At 42.1% G+C, this 17,954-nt stretch overlaps 1 protein-coding gene across 1 annotated transcript in view; it reads right to left on the minus strand.

Moving 5' to 3' along the window:
• LOC309978073 (anosmin-1-like) overlaps nt 1-17,954 on the minus strand; it is a gene marked incomplete at its 5' end in the record, with an annotated part of 198,369 nt that overhangs the window by 138,113 nt on the left and 42,302 nt on the right. Inside the window, one exon of the mRNA XM_082864422.1 lies at nt 10,884-10,931. Coding sequence (XP_082720548.1) covers nt 10,884-10,931 — 48 coding nt within the window. The remainder of the gene's footprint in view (nt 1-10,883; nt 10,932-17,954) is intronic.

Below are 17,954 nucleotides of genomic sequence, written 5' to 3' on the forward strand. Positions count from 1 at the left end.
AGGAGGAGGGGAGGGTTTACCCTTAGTGCAGGCATTATTTCCTCATACAAAAAGGGAAAATGTGCATACAGTTGGATGTAAAAAGCCAAAAACGCACATGCCCCCCTCGCTCCCCAAGGAAAAGATGCGGAACACACACTCCCAAACGCCAGCGCACGAATCTTCACAGCTTAATAGTCCCGAAGCCATTATGCAGCTTCTCTTGGGAAAGGCGGCTCATTCATCTGCAACCGCCCAAGTTCAACCTTGCAGCTGTGAGAACCCAGAGGCGCCCAGCCCTCCAGAGCCCCACCTTCATCAGCAGATGGACTCCAAAAGAGCTGCATCCCGTCCGGAGGAAGAGCGGGCAGCTCCCCGGCCCCTCTCCACAAAGCTGCCACCAAGGCACGTGAGAAACGTCTACGAAAGGCTGAACCGGCCACATCTGCAGGTGGCCGAACACCCGGTGACCTCCGCTTGCACAGCGCAAGGCCCGTCCTGGCCCAGGCAGCTTCCACGGTTCTCATTCCCTATGCGGAATCTGACGCAGCATCCGTCACTTGTAATTGCTTAAAACGCCCGGTATTTAATAAGGCAATGCCACGTGATCCCAGTTTTCTGACCACCAGCACACGTCTCCCCTTCAGCTCTGCCTTACCGCGACCTGTCTTCCAACACGAATAGACATCAACATCCATGTGAACTGAGCTACTGGCGTGAGGAAAAGCACATGGAGATGCACACGCTGTAGGCTGAGTGGGATTTCTGCTGTAGCTAAAGAAGGTGAAATGCCCAGTTCATCCACTTCTATTACTCTATGCCTAAAATTTTCAAGAGGAACTCCCATAACCTAAGGCAGATTGGGAAGGTTCTTCCTAGACATCAACATTTGCTACTCTAATAGATACTATAATAGAGAGAAAGAAGGAAAGAAGGAAAGAAAAGAGGAAGGGAGGGAGCGAGGGAGGGCCATCTTTACAAAGTGCACACTTTAAGTCACTGCCTCCCCCATGCGAATGGAAAATGAACTCACCCACATTGGTGGCTCTGCTCTGAAAAGACCCAGTTGAGAGAAGTTCTTTCTTTATTGTGTGGTTTTAAAGACTATTCTTTGACCTCTGCTATTTATGACTTAAGATCTGTGAAGACAGGGCCAAACCCCTTTGGCTCGAAAAGGCGCTCACAAACAAAAGCTTTTCACCTTTGTTCCACTTACCTCATTCCCCCTCAGAACACGTCCATACGCACCCCCCGGCTTCACAACTTAAACTGCATTTTCTTCTCTCTTTTGCCCAGGCACAGCCATTACCTAACTGACAAGTGGCCACCTTCGCTCCTTTCCAAGGAATGAAGCCCTCGTTGTCAGCACCGGCTGAAAGAGCTCTGCTAGGAATATAGATGTCTTGTCATCTCATCTCAGTGAACCATGAAACTGTGGATAAAATGGTTCAGGAAACTAAACAACGTATCAGGCAAGTGTCAGCCACGATGGGGCATTTCTCTAGTTATTTGTTATTTTAGCGATTTATGGATTTATCTATTGCCTTTCTCACTCCTAAAAGGAGTCAAGATAATTTACAAAGATCCACAGGATACAGCTAGAAAACAAATCTCACGTGTGTGATAAAAACAAGATAAAGGAGAAGAAACACTGGAGTCAGGGATAAAGCTAGTTCCCACACACACGGGATAAATTTCAGTAACCTTGTTAAAGGAGGTGATTTTATTTACCATTCAGCTTTCTAACAGTCAGTTCTAAGGGGAAAACACAGTGTCCACAGGCTAAAATATCTACCAGTTTCGAAGGGACGCATAATTAGTACTGATAAAGTGGACACGATGAATGCTTTCCCAAGTTTTCTCCTAGAGATGGCATGGAATAACAGACCGCTGTCCTTGGCGAGTTCCTCAGAGTGGCCTCGGTGACTGGGTTTGTGAGACAGTTCCTGAGAATATTACACGTGCTGCATTGCAGCAACATGGGATTCAGTAAATGGCATTTGTCAAAGGACAATTTTGAGATTGTGAAAGGACATAGTCAGTCCTGTCACAGAAGCATGGATTGTACAGCATCTGGAAACTATATATCTATCAGGCATGTATAAATACTGTTTCTCTCTGGTGCCTTTTGGTACTGCAAGGATACCAAAGGTTTGATATTCTAGTTCTAGTACCAGGAGAGCAGCGGCTTGTTGCTACGTCACTGTCATTTCACAGCCAGCAGAACTGCTGTTAGCTCTGACATCCACAGAAAAAATTACAGGTCCTAATGAAGATGACTGTTTGAATAAAAACGTCATCCTAACTCTGCCTAGACACTCATCAAAGAAGATGAAGGGAGTACTTGATAAAGATCGTCCTTAGGAAAAATTTTCTCTTCCAACCCAGAAGAAAACAAAAGGTACAAACTCAATGGTAGATCCCATGCACAGCTATGGTAATTTTAGGCTGAAAAAGAGTTTAGAACAGATGTTCAGTTTAGCCGTTAAACATACACACACACACACACACACACACACACACACACACACACACACACACTTCATATTATAACCAAGCAGCACCCTATGGGACCTTCCCAGGACAGACTGTCCCCCCATGTCCTCTGCATTCCTCTCGTTTGTAGAAAAACTTTAGCCTCCTAGGCTTTCCCTGAGTTCCAAAGAACAAATTTAATCTGAGAAGTGAAAAATGTAGAAACAAAGGAAAAGAGTCAAGCAAGACAAACTAATAGTTTAGCCATTAAACAAAATCAAGGACGTTTGTTTCCTTCTCAAGGGCTATAGATAATATTCTGAGCCATGTCCTTGGGCTGTTTTGGAGATACTGAAACCCCCACCAGGTGGAAGAAGTTAACTTCATGTTGCCCACAAGCACATAGACCCCAGACCAGCTGGAACCAGAAGGTTGATGACACTGACTCCCAAAATACCACCAGGTTACCTCACCACCAACCGATCAAAATTATGTCCACAAGCTGATCGTACACCTGCAGCCCTTCTCCTCACCGAGCCATTAAAAACGTTTCCCTGAAAGCCATCAGGGAGTTTGGGTCTTTTGAGCACGAGCCGCCCATACTCCTTTCTTGGCCTTGCAATCAACACTACACTTCCCTTCACCACAACCCAGTGTCAGTAGATTGGGTTTACTGCACGGGCCATCAGGCCCAAGTCTGGTTCAGTAACAACATCACCCAAAGAACATCATACTTTGAGCAATGAATCTTACAGAAAGTCCTATGACCCCAAAGATTAGAAAACAAATATACTAAGGTAATTGAATGTGATTATTTATAGGATGAAGGAAGTTCTTCCACATCAAATAGATCAAAAGTGAGAAATCTTGAGAAAGGAAAATTAATTTTTCAAATAATTAGCCTATATTCCTTCTTTAGGCAAATTAGACACAAGAGCATCTCCTAGTAAAGAGAGTGTCAGCTAGTAAAAACAGTTGAAATTAATACCTAGATTTATTTCCCTATAACAACTGCTCTTTTACAAACATGGAGCAATAGTGTTTCTAAGACAGACCATGTACCAACACATATTAGGCTTCTAAGAGGAACTCCTGTGTATGATTAGGTAGAACAACTTGACCCCCATGTCAAGGACTACCTACAGGATGGGGTCACAATCATGAACACAGAAAAGCAAATGCTGACCCTCTACCCCTAAACTCAAGTGAGAGTTTTCACCTCAGGGGAGACTACTTCTTGGAGAAGGCAGGGCAACTCAGCACAATGACGTATTCAGTGCCCACAAATTCTGCCCTCCCCAGCTTACTGAAGTCCAAGTCTATCTTCTTTCTGAAACATAACCATGCCCATCCTTCAATCGACACTGGTCCTCTTTGCCAGTTGCCAGCTCAAGCCCAGCATCTTCAAGCAATCGGAGCTCATCCCGGCTCCTCTGTGTGCCTTCTGATGAATACAACTTCAAAACGTTTGTCAGACCATTATCACCACGTGACGCATCCTGACGTATATGTGTTTCATATGTTCAAAATGCATTCCCTTTCTAAAGCCAGCTTTCAGGGAACCCTTCCTCAGTCATGAACCAAATAAGAGATTTCGTTTGCATCTTCTTTCATCAGATGGAAGGAGAAATTGATAGGAAGAGCTGAGGAAGGGGTGAGGATAAAGACTTACATAGAGGTCCTTTTCCCCTCCACATGTCTTTGCTTTGAAGTTTACAGCAGGTGGAAGTCTTTCACATCCATAAAAACCGATATGGAAAATCAGAAACACGCTGGGCTATTAACATGTCACATGTTGGATTTAAATCCAAATAAGAACCTGTTCTTTTCCTTAAATATTGATGGTGCTATGAGCCTGGCCAAGTTTTGCAAGTTACTGCAGCACACAGGCTAGTTTCCAGGCTAAAAACACCCTGGAATGTTCCAGCTACTGATGGCTAATGATCGCCCCAAAGCACACTAATATGTTTGATAAAAGTTCCCAGCGTGGGGGCAGAAAACACTTACCATAAGAATGACGGTGTGAGGGAAAGCAAGTCAGTGACACCAGCTCAGGCTGCCTTCCATGCTGAAGGCTCCAATTAGGGCTGTGAGCTTGCATTCCAGGAGGCGGTGACAGATGGCAGATCTCTCATGGTTAAAATCATCAACTCACCGATCCACCTGCCTGAGCCCTAGCAGGGACGCTGCTGGGAGCCTTCGCTGATTCTCAGAAACCTCGGCACCCACCACGCCAGAAAGGAAGTTCTGAAACTAGGGACTCATTTAGCTCCCCCATTTGTACGTTCTTTTTGTTTTTATCTGTTGTTCCCCATTCTCTCACTTTGTTCTTTCTTTTTTTCTCCATTTCTGCCTTCACCTCAGAGATGATACCGACTTGCATGTTCCCCTACAGTGACACTGGATGGAGTACTTGAGAATGTAGCTACACGTGGACCCCTAACTCAAGGCTGCTGAGGATGTGACTTTCCAGCTGCATGGAGACCCGGAAATCCAAGAGCTCAGGTGTCCCGGAGGAGAGACTTCATCTCTTGGTTAGCACAGAAGCACATCATGGTCTTTGGGGTACTTAGAATTATGCCATTTACTGGCATGATGTTATAGGATAGTCTAACAAATGTGCATTTGACAATTTTTATTCATCATGCTAGTACGATAATGCATGTACAGACTGGTATTTCAAAAGAACAGTAGCCAAACTTTCACACGCCTCACCATTTCTTTTCATACGCATTCCATACACGTTTTCATTCCACTGGTTTAAGGAAATAGAATATTTCTCTCTTCCTAGATTATCACATCCCATTTACTTAGAAATAACATCATGATCATTACTTATGGACATAATAACATTGGTATCCAAAATAAAGGGAATTAATTTTAACACTGGAGAAGTATTCTACTCCTCCAGTGGCACAATCCTACAACCTCTCTTGACAATCAATGTCAATGGTGGCTTTGCCTATGGAATAACTGGTACCTCCCAAAAGATATCAATATGTTGGACAAGAGACGCTCAGTATACGTCAACTTTGTCCTTGAAGTCGATTACACAAAGTCAGGGAAAACTGTATGAATGTCAGTAAGTATTACAATAGGCTTTAAATGTTTGAAAGGATATAAAACAACTGAACTTTCAAACTGTTGTACACTAGAATATTACAAAAAATAAACTGTTCAACTTTGGTTCTTTGGGTGTTTGGACATAGCGCATTTCCATGGGTGCCTGAGTTTTCATTTTCCTCCTTAAGATGTCTTTTCCTGGGGCTCTATGGATTCACAGTCATTACCACATAAATCATAGAAGACATCTAACACAACACAAAAACCTTCAACAGTCACATTCAGTTATGTTTCTGGGGTTTGACCTTTATCCGATAAGTTTCAGAGATGTCAAATGAAACTGCCCAGATGTTCATACAAGCAAAACCAATCTTCCTCACCTCGAAATCTGGCTCTGAATAAACCTGCAAAATCACTAAGAATCTGGAGTTAGAGCCTTATAAGAACCGAACTCCCACTGAGATCAAAGCAACATGCCACCGCACCAAGATTGAGCCCTAAATTACTGCTTTTCAACTCAAATCCTCACAACCAAATGGGAAACAAAAGTCGGGTGAGTGAGTTATAACACCCAAAAGGAGAAGGATGAGCATGCCTGCTCCCAGACAGGGGTGCGTGTCAACAAGAACGCCATTCTTGGATGCAATGCTTAGAAAGGTAACTGGGCAGCGTAAGGTCAAAGGATGCTTATTTTATAAAGTAAATGCATGACTCGCATGCAAATATAAAATGAACAAGTGTCCAAGATTTAACTCATGAAATACTGCAAGAACCAGTAGTATGTTACATGTGGTTCAAAGGAGAAATCCAAGAAATATAAATATATTCACACAAAAACAAATGCTAGAATGGATTTACAACTAGATGCAAAATGGTCTGTTGATGGGGGAAGCATCAACTGCACTACACTGCACACAACCATTTGCATTTCCGTGGACAAGAATCACCTGCATTATTACCAGCTTTCTACGTTTACAGAGTAACAAAATAGCTCAAAGACGATGAGCAACGCAGATAACCTGCAAGGGTGCAAGAGGGGACATCCAGCCATATTTTGCCCATCTTGAAGCGCTCCACAATTTTTACTGGCTCTAATAATTGCGTTTTAACACTGAATTTTCAAAAATTAATTGTGATTTGATGTTTTCTTACAGTTGTTTACCATTCCTTCATTCATTCATTCAACAAATCCTCTCAAGTTGACCAAAAGTGTTCCACACAGGAGGCTAGAAACTGTCCCTTTTTTTAGTTTGAATACACCAAGGTATGTCTTTGTACTGAGAGACAAATGCAACTGTGCTGTTTTGTTTCTGACTGACTTTGCATATGTGAATGCAACGGCAAACTCTGGCAAATGGGCAAGTCCAGCCGGGCACTTGTTTGTGTACAGCCGGCAGACAAAGAATGGTTCTTACATTTTTTAATGGTTGGGAAAGATAATACAATTTCATGACATGAACATTACATGAAATTCAGATTCCAGTGTCCAACCATAAAGCTTTATTGGAACACAGCCACTGTCCTTTGTTTAGGTACTATCTATCACTGATTTCAGGCTACAGTGGCCACATGAGTAGTTGCCGCAGAGACTTTATGGGCTACAAAGATGGAAATATTTACTATCTGGCCTTTAACAGAAATTGTATATGATGTGGACTTCGCTGGTGGTGCAGTGGTTAAGAATCCGCCTGCCAATGCAGGGGACATGGGTTTGAGCCCTAGTCCGGAAGATCCCACATGCTGCGGAGCAACTAAGCCTGTGCGCCACAACTACTGAGCCTGTGCTCTAGAGCCCGCGAGCCACAACTACTGAGCCTGCGTGCGTAGAGCCCGTGCTCCACAACAAGAGAAGTCACCGCAATGAGAAGCCCGCGCACTGCAACAAAGAGTAGCCCCCGCTCGCCGCAACTAGAGAAAGCCCGTGCACGGCAACGAAGACCCAACGCAGCCAAAAATAGATAAATAAAGAAATAAAAATAAAGAAACTGTATATGATGAGCATTAGAATTCCTAACATATAATGAGCCCCTGAAAAGGTGCCTGGCGCATACCACATGCTCGGTAAATTATATGTTTATTTTCCTTCATATAATAAAGTGTTAAAACTGCTGAGAATAGGAGTGTGTTCTTCAATTCCTTTATAACTCGCAAACTGCACAGACCAGGGTTCTTCAACCTCCCTCGGCGCTACTGAGCTTGGACCTTCTTCACTGTGAGGGCGTCCTGTGCATTGGAGTTTGTCAGCATTCCTGACCTCCGCCCACTAGATGCCAGTAGTGACGACCAAAAATGTCTCCCGCCATTGCCAAATGTCCCCTTGGGAGCAGAATCGCTCCAGCTTGAGAACCACTGGCCTCAAACCATGCAGGACAGTAAGTCACTGCTCTACATCATCTAGGAGCTAAATGATGCCAAAGACCCCTGACTTCATAGTGCTGGCTTCATTATAGGAGGAAGATTTTCCTAATTAATAAGAAATAATCATGCTAAGTTACATGGATACAAAATGGATTATAACCTTTTTCCTGAAGGTAATACAGCAATGACGTACTTTGGGGGAGGAGAAAATGTACTGTATGGACTTCATTCATGGATTCATTCACAAATATTTGGTGAGCAACTACTCTGTGCCAAACTCCATTCTAGGCCTGAAAATACCACAATGAACAAAGACAACTCAGTCGATGCCCCTCGGGGCTTACTTTCTGGTGAAGGGGACAAACTCTCAGAGATAAAGGAACAACTATATAACGTCGTGCGGGTATAATGAGGCCGAGGAAGTGTGTAAATGGGTGGGAGGTGACCTGGGAGGGCAAGGCTGAGAAGGTGGCATTTGTGCTGAGACATGAATGGGGTGCGGAGAGCTGGGTGACTGCGGAAGGAGCCTTCTGGTGAAGGGAAAGGCAGGCTTGATGGGAGTAAAGCAGAGGAGAAAGTTGGAGAGAGAGCACAGGCAGACAAGACAGGGCCGATGTTTTAGACTGAGTGATGTAGGAAGATATTAAAAGGTGTGAGGCAGACAGCAGCAAGATTCAGCTGATATGTTTAAAGGGTCTTTCCAGCAGCTACGTGGGTCGAGTGGAAGCTGGGAGACCCAAGAGGATGCTCCTGGATGGGTCCAGGAAGAGATGATGGCAGGATGGACAAGGCAGGCAGTCAGATGGGAAGAAGAACTCACCTTCTGGAGGCATCCTGAAGGTGATGGGCTTTGCAAACACAACGAGAACTAATTAGAAAGTGTGTACTTTCTATAAAATATTATGTAAATTTTATCTTTTAATATATACTCAGAAAGTTATACCATCAGCATTATTTCTTGATTTGATGAGGTGTCTTTACTCTTCTGTCCGAATATTTGCTCAAAACGTTTTTTCAAGTTGTTGCTCTCTACACAACACAGCCTAGGAGATGGCATTCCAAACTTTAGTTTACCTCTACTGATTTGCTGAGTGATTCCAGGACATTATGCAATACGTATGTGCCTGAATTTCCCCATGTGTAAAATGGAGTTACCACCGCTCACCCTTCACCTCATTAACCTAAAAAGCAAAGGAAAAGCCTACACAATGCTTCATGAATCTCAGAAGAAGTGCAAACTGTAATTATCTGCAAATGTATCCCATGGTGATAATATCCAAAAGAGATAAACTTTGATGAACATGTTAAGGTTCATCCCCAAGTATTCAGACTAAAGACAACCCTTAAATTTATGTTGGCTTTGTAATATATTTCAAAGTTTCTGTTGAAGTTATCTATGACTTACTGATTTATTTCTTTCAGGCAAAAGGAATTGATTTCTTTTCTTGTCAAGTTCAGTCTCTCAGGTCAGCCTTGATCATTCAATTACAAAACATGGTTTAACAATCTGTATTCCCTAGGGCTGCAATGTTCTTTAATTAGGATATTTTAAAAGCAGTTTAAATGAACGTGTCCCATTCAAATTTCAAGTGTAAAAAAAAATTAATTTCTTGATGGCATGAGGAGAAAAGAGGTGCTTATGAGAAATAATACTGATACAACAAATTATCATTCAAGTAATACCCAACTAACAAAACTGGACAAAAACACTACTTATGAAATTTAGTCAGCCTCATAGCCATACATTCATACAACACACACACACACACATATATATCCTCTCCTGCAGTGATGACATAAACAAATTACCCAAAACACCAATTGAAGAACAATGAACATAATAGATAACCAGAAAATACCTTGTCAGAGCAAATATGTATGATATTATATAAAAAGAGTGAAAGGCTCATAAACCAGACATTTCATTTCTGCCCAGGATCTAGAGAGTCAGAACTAAGCAAAGTTTGTTTTCACCAAATAATTTCACATTCACATAAATAATTCTGTTCTGTTTTTAATAACGCTCATGCGGATTAAGTGACACAACGCATGCATGAATGTCAGAATGTATCATTATAGTGAAGTTTTAGGTTTAGGAACATTATTCTACAACCGTTTACTTGGAGATAATTTGTTTGAAAGCCCTTTCAAACTAATAATGTTCTTCATAAATATGCTGTTTCATATTACTGTGTATTGCTCAGATGAAATTTTGGTTGTGAAATCAAGGAATGCTTCGATTTTCGGTCTAACAGTCGTAACCATGAAGGAAATCTCATCAAACGCTATTACAGTCCCAACGTGCTGCAGTATTGATAGCAAGTTTCAACTTTATTCACTTATATAATCTGAATAAAACCGACTTTGAGATGGAGCTAAAGCATATACATACATATATACTCTCTCTATAAACATATAAATATATTTAAAGATGGTGATGTTTGGGGACTGAGGTAAGAAATCTATGCTAGGAAACATATGAATGAGTATAATGATAACTTGAGAGCATGTGTGTGCAACAAGAAATACTCAAAGATAGAAAAGAGACTGCTTCAAGAATCCGATTAGCGAATGAGCAATTCCCACACACAAACACAATAAACGCAAACAAAACAACTTAGGTGTAAGGAGAATGCATGAAATCCTCTCGTGTAATCAGAAGATGTCTTCTCCTTAAAAATACTTCTGATTGAAATAATTAGAGAATAAAGAGAGAAATAAGGTAGTACACAGTAATGCTGATATATGTATCTTGATTGTAGTGGTGGCTACACTAACTAAATCCATACATGTGATAAAATCTCATAGAACTATATACACACCTTGTACCGAGGCGATTTTCTGCTTGTGATATTGTTCTACATATGCGTAAAGGGTAACCACTGGTGGGAAATGAGTGAAGAGTACATGTGACTTCTCTGTACTAGCTTGGCAACGTCCTGTGCCTCTAACAGTTGTTACAAAATGAAACGTTTTCTAAAATACTGATATAGTTGTAGGGAACGTACCTTAGAACACTGCTTGTGATTCTGGCACCAAACCAGGGAACCGTTGTTCTGCGAAAAGAAAAAGAAATATTGACTCATTAAATAATTTTCTATTTGAAATCTACATACACCTGTGTGTATTAATATAATTTTGAAACACTTGCATTAATGAAAGACCAATTTTGCCACCCTGATATATGTCCCTCTTCCTAAAATAGGATATCATTTTTTGCCCTTGACTTTATGATACAAATACATATAAAATAATGAAGATTTCAAGGTGTTTCAAAAGGAAAAGTGTCTGAGCCGTCTCTCGGGTGTGCTGAGCAACAGAATACAGACCAACAGGAAAATGACCGCTAGACGGTTCTTCCGTAGTAAGTAGCTGTGGTAGATTTACAAGTTGGCATCCTGGAGGCTTTCAATTTTAACCAATTCAGTAATAAGTGTTTGAGCCTGGACGTCAAATCCCATGGGAAAAACCTCCTCTTTCCCTTTCACTGGGATGTGTGACTCTGGACAAGGGAATTACTATGTCTGTCCCTCAGTCTGTATCTGTCTGTAAAGCATAAGGACAATATCTCCTGCATGAGGTCAGTGGGATAACTAAGTGAGACACAATCCGCTTCGCACAGCTTGACAGTTACTCAACATGTACCAAATACTAGGACTAGGATTTATTTGTTTATTAAAATTTATTTTATTGAAGTATAGTTGATTTACAATGTTGTGTTAATTTCTGCTGTCCAGCAAAGTGATTCAGTTATATAAATATATACATTCTTTTTCATATTCTTTTCCAGTATGGTTTATCACAGGATATTGAATATAGTTCCCTGTGCTCTACAGTAAGACCTTGTTGTTTATCCATTCTCTATATACAATAGTTTGCATCTCCTAACCCCAAACTCCCAATCCTTCCCGTCCCCAACACCCCTCCCCCTTGGCAACGACAAGTGTGTTCTCTATGTCTGTGAGTCTGTTTCTGTCTTGTAGATAAGTTCATTTGTGTCACATTTTAGATTCTACATATAAGTGATATCCTGTGGTATTTGCCTTTGACTTACTTCGCTTAGTATGACAATCTCTAGGTCCACCCACGTTGCTGCAAATGGCATTGTTTCCTTCTTTTTTATGGCCGAGTAGTATTCCATTGTATACATGTACCACATCTTCCTTACCCATTCATCTGTTGATGGACACTTAGGTTGCTTCCATCCCTTGGCTATTGTAAATAGTGCTGCTATGAAGATAGGGGTGCGTGTATCTTTTTGAATATAGCTTTGGAGGACTATGATTTATTATCCCTAGTATTTAAATTTCTGCTTGAAACTTGTCATTCCACATGACTAAAATTTTGGTGATGGTTGCACTGTGATATTTACATCAGATTGTTCTAGGCTGGCGTGGTTGTAACAGATAACAGAAACAGTCATCCAAAAATTAAGATGCTGTGGCCTCCTGTTCTTTGAAGTTCAAGGTTGGGTATGAGATAAAGTAGTCCATTTCCTATATATGAATGCCTAAGCTTTTAAGAACATCGGTACGAATAGAATAGTATCACCTTTGTTTGCAGTTAAAAGAACAATGAACCAATAATATATCTTTTGAAAAATACTCTTATTACACGTTTATTGATATATAATTCACAAACACAAAAGTTACTTATATAACTCAGTGGTTTTCAGAAGAAAGGTTGTGCGACCATCACCACTAATTTCTGAACTTTCTCATCACCCCTGACAGAAAGCAGTACCCATTAGCAGTCCTTCCACCCAGGTCCTGGCCACCACGAACGTACTTTCTTTCTCTATAAATTTACCTACTCTGGACACTTGTTATAAACGGAATCATACAATATGTAGTCTTCTGTGTCCGACTTCTTTCATTTCATGATGTTTTACATTGTGTTAAATGATATACTATATTTGCTTCACCCACATTGTCATATATGTCAATACTTCATTCTTTTTCGTTGTCACGTTCCATTGTATGGGTATTTGCTCTTCCAGTCACAGTAATGTATCTTAATAATACAGGATTCCCAAAACCACTGGGTAGATCTCAACTGTTTAGGATTAGAAATTTTCCTCTCCTATCTAAAACTCACTCAGCTGTAGATCTCAGTCCCACAGTAAGGCTTTAGCTATGAAATCTCTGCACCATACGGCCCTAACTTTCCCCTTTACAGTCTTAACTCCCCCAAATTGCTGACCATCTCTGCCATTTTAGATAATGCGGTATCAACCTACTCATCCCCTTATTAAGGTCCACACATCTTCAGGGGGCCCTCATCTCTCTCTACATATCAATGTTCATCAGTCCGACAAACAAGGGCTGAAGCTGGAGCGGTATATGAACAGCCTGGGCTGAGGTTAAGTATGATCTTTGGCAGGGTTGACATCAGAGAAATAATTAGATTGGGCAGAGGCCAAAGCTGGACCAACAGTGGACATGGTTTAATTACTGGAAATGACGTGTTAGTAAAAAGGGTGCAAGAAAGAGGGCATTATGGGCAAATTGGTGTTTCAGAAAAGGAGTCCTTGGCCTGGTGACAAACTCAAAGTTCACAGTGGGGGTTAGGCAGACTGAGCTGTCGGTCATAAACAGGGTGACAACTGCAACAAAAAGCAGGGGCCAAATGTTGAGGAGTATATTTTCACAGGAAAGCTGACAACAGGGTCCAGGGCAGCTTTGGGGAATGTCACCCTCATTGTCTTTTCCCGGAAGGCTCTTTGGTCCATGCGGGGTTGGGTCCCGCTGGGACTTCCGAGGACCACGTCTGTCAGAGAACATCCTGGCCCCAACTTGAGTGCTCTGCGCTCACAGCCCAGAGATGGGAACCAGTGGGGTTCCTTCTAAAGAGACTCAGGGCTGAAGTGAATGGACGCCAATCTAAGAGACTAGGTCAGGGCCAGATCCTGACAACCGCCTGCACCAGGTCTGAGGACCTTCTGCCTCCTCGTGTCAGGTCAGAGGGTCCGGCCCCTTGCTCTGGGAACCTTGACCTCGGACCAGCTTCCACCTCCTTCCCCTCCAGGCCTGCCTTTTCCTGGACAGATGGGCAGGACCTCTGGATGCCTGCCTCTGCTGCATGTGCCGCACTGCTCTTGAGAGATGTATCACACCCTCTCCTGCTGTAGCATCTGTTTTCTTTGATCTAAGCCTTAGCTCCTCAACTAGAGTGTGTGGTCCAGCAGACCGGCCTTCCTGTTTGCTCTCTGCTTCAAAGTTTCACAGTAGCAACTGGACCAGCTCCTCCTGATTCTCACAGAGGTGGCTTCCATCAAAGGCCATGCAAAGGTGACTGGGCCTGCAAAAGCAGGCGTGGCAACTGCTGCTGGCCCCCCATTAGTGGCTGACAAAATGTTACCCGTGGGATAATATGCCACTGACCTGATTATTACCTATAAATATTACCATGATGACATGACTGGCCACATCTATATAGCAGGCACTCGCTCTGGTGTTGGACATATTCAGCCCCACATAACCATCCCGTATACGACACAAGTTTCATTTACCCATTTTCTACTTAAGAAACTGGGAGTCAAAGACGGCAACTAAAATACGGACATTCTGAAGCCAGTGGTTAAACTCAACCGTGAGTACCCCAGTGAGGAAAGCTGAGTGAGACACAGGGTGAGATTTACAGTGGGCTGTGAAGGAATCTCCAGGTTTATAATCTCAGAAGCAGAGCAGAATTGGTCCAGACAGTCCTGAACGCCGTAAGCTCAGGGAACAGCAGATCGGATGGATGGGCTGGAACAGACAATAGGAGAGGAGGTTGGCTGAGTAGGTAGAAAGCAGATTACAGTGGATTTTGACTTATTGGAAATAAAATATTTTATTTAGTAAATGTCAGGGGTTTAAAAAAGAAATAGAGGATTCGATCTGTGAGACGCTCTGTTCATGGCACACCTCGGTTAGAATCCTTTTGCTTCCTTTGTAGATGAAATGGTCCAACCTCAACAATAAAAGAATCTGGCAAAGACTGTCTTCAGCCGCCCAGCAAATGCAAACTCTGCGCCCCCTCCCATGCTGAAACACAGTGTTCCCTGTCCTATTGGCTCGAATACCCCAATAGCCACAAAGCCCATCTGTTGTCTACATTTTATTGGGAGTTAATATCAATGCATCTCCTCAACCAAAGCATTTTCATTTTAAGCACAATTTCCCATTAATCATCAAATGAAAAGCTGTCATTAGAAAGAAATATTCGGGGCAACAGCGAGCAGGCATGAAAGATTATTGTGATTATAATCATTTCTTTTTTCATTACTGAAGATAGTATGTCACAGTTTGCTTGGGAAGATTAAAAAGGTAATCCATGCAAAGTATTTAGCAAAATATTTGGCACAGAGTTAGATATAAAAAAAAATTTTTTTTAAGGCCATTGTGATTATTGATGTTACTTCCTTTGTTTGCCATTATGTTTGTTCTGAGGAGTGCAGGAGAAATCCTGGACTTACAGTCTCCCAGCTCCTGTGTGTAACACTCATCCTAGGCTAACCGGTTCCATCTTATTAGTGAAGCTTGGGGGGTGCGAGGGGGGCGGGGGGAATTATCATGGATTTTTCCCTGGGTGGTAGCAATTTTCCAATGTTTGCCAATGTTATGAGACGGCAATTGCTCTAACTGCCTTTAATTGGCCATTTGTATTTCCTTTACGGTGAACTGTCTATGCGTTTTACCATTTCTATTGGATGGTTTACCCTTTTCTTAGCAACTGCAGCAGCTATTAGTACCAATTAGACTTAATAATAACTTGTCTGTAATAGGTGTTGTAAAATGTTTCCAGTGCATTACTTGTCTTTTGAATTTATTCATGGAGTTTTCTCTCTGCAGAAAATTTTCTACACACACACACATTTCCACCCTATTTCCTTTTTGGGTTTTGGGTTTCCTATTGTTCTTAAAACAACCCCCCCCCCCCCCATGTCAAGGTATTGCAGCTGCCCTATGCCTTTGCCTTTATCAATCACCATCGGCCATACATACAATTTATCTCTACAAAGAACTTCTACGAACCCTGCCTAATGGCATCAAGGATGTCTATAAGCCCCTGAGTAACTCCAGCCACTGTGTTTGGGCCAGGTGTGCACATACACCGCACCATCCACCTACGCTGCTTACCTGCTCTTACCTCTCTTTGAGCAGGAAAGCAATGGAAAAAGACAAGAATCCGGTACATTTCAACATCCCGCCTGGGGGAAGTTTTTAGTTGCATTACAATAGCCTTCACCACTAAAGCCAATTGACAACAACAATAAAAAAAGTCTCGCTCTGGCTAAAAGCCAGCAAAATAAAGAGACAAAGTACATTAGGCATGAAAGACATTTGCCTCTAGAATCATCATTGTAACCTCCAGGTAGGATCAGACAGCGGGACTTTTGTAATTATCTCAAGATTATATCCTGTATTTTATTGGTTTAACTAGATCAAACATGAATGCCACTCAATCCAACTTTCAAAGAGTCTATATAAAGTTCAATCAACTGCACCCAGACACTATTTCAATGATATTTTCAAAGTCCCTCCATTTCTAGCCTTTTGATTTTTTCCTTTAAGAAAAATAATGCTTCAAAAGCTTCAAGTAAACACTTCACTCAAAGACAGCCCTCAAGGGAAGGATAAAGAGAGATGAAAACTAGTTATCTAGATACAACCATCTGCAAAGAAAACAGAGAATTAGGACAGATCCCACTTGTTTTTTTAGCATAAGCAGGGGATGGTGTGGAAGAGCCCCAAGGCCTGAGCAGTGGGCAGTTTCAGAAACTCAGCCCTGAGTGACTGCCCAACAGCAGGACAGAACATTTGAGTTGAAACCGTTCCAGAAAACCCACAATAGACCTGAACTTTACAAATCAACCCTACGAAACCACAAGGAACTAGCTGTGACTCCATCGATGATTTTCATTTCATGTTAAATGTAAAGTTTCTAAAATGAAGGCATAGATTAAAATTTAGCAGCTCATTTTCATCCAGAATATTTTCCTATTACTTTGGAATTAAGAAATAAAATAGCTGATTTCGTTTGTTGTTATAAGGATATTCCTTTCTATTGTCGATACACTCACAAAGTTTCTCACGTGTTCCACAGCAGCTAAAAGAGGGGTCCAGGACACTTAGAGACTCAGCATTTCCATGGCTCAAAATATTTTTTAAAATGAATCTTTGCTAGTGGTCATCACAACTATACATTCATTCAAAATATTTCTCAGGAAACTTAAATGCATATTGCTAAGTGAAAGGAGTCAGTCTGAAAAGGCTACAGTATAGTATGATTCCAACTCTATGCCATTCTGGAAAAGGCAAAACTATGGAGACAGTGAACGGATCAGTGGTTGTCAGAGGCTCAGGGGAGGGAGGGATGAACAGACAGAGCACAGAGGAGTTTTAGGGCACTGAACCCACTCTGTATGATACTGTAATGGTGGATACATTATACATTTGTCCAAACCCATAAAATGTACAAGAGCGAACCCTGATGTAAACTGCGGACTTGGGGTGATGATGACATGTGGATGAAGGGTCGTCAAGGTAGCAAATGTACCACTGTGGGGGAGGGTGATAACAGGAGAGGCTGTGCACGTATAGGGCCAGAGGGTATATAGGAACTCTTTATTTTCTGCTCAATTGTGCTGTGAACCTAAAACAGCTCTAAAGCAAAGTCTACTTAAAAGGTAAAAAAAGCTCTGTGTTTACATCTGTTGTTTAGAGGAGGAGTTCTTTCACATGTTATGGACCATCCTCAGTAAATAAACAGCCTTTTCATTAACCAGTCCCCCTAAAAAATTTCCCTCTGAATTCTACCAATCTCTCAGAGTGAACTGAATTCTACAGGAAAACAGTATCTGACCGTACAAATACACCTCTCCAGACACCCAGCCCTCCCCTCTGGCCCCCACCACCGGAATGCAGGGCCCGGCCACGTGCTTTGCTTCACTTCTTCACACCTGGCAAGCTTGTCCAGGAACGAGAACCTCTGTAAGTGCTGTCCTCCCACCCAGAACTTGTCCCCTCCCCAAGTCGACTCCCATGCACCCATCAGGTCACTGCAAGGGCCACTTCCTTCAGGAAGCCTTCCCT

This window comes from Leucopleurus acutus (genome assembly GCF_964270905.1).
Source record: "Leucopleurus acutus genome assembly, chromosome: X".
NCBI classification, from domain to species: domain Eukaryota; kingdom Metazoa; phylum Chordata; class Mammalia; order Artiodactyla; family Delphinidae; genus Leucopleurus; species Leucopleurus acutus.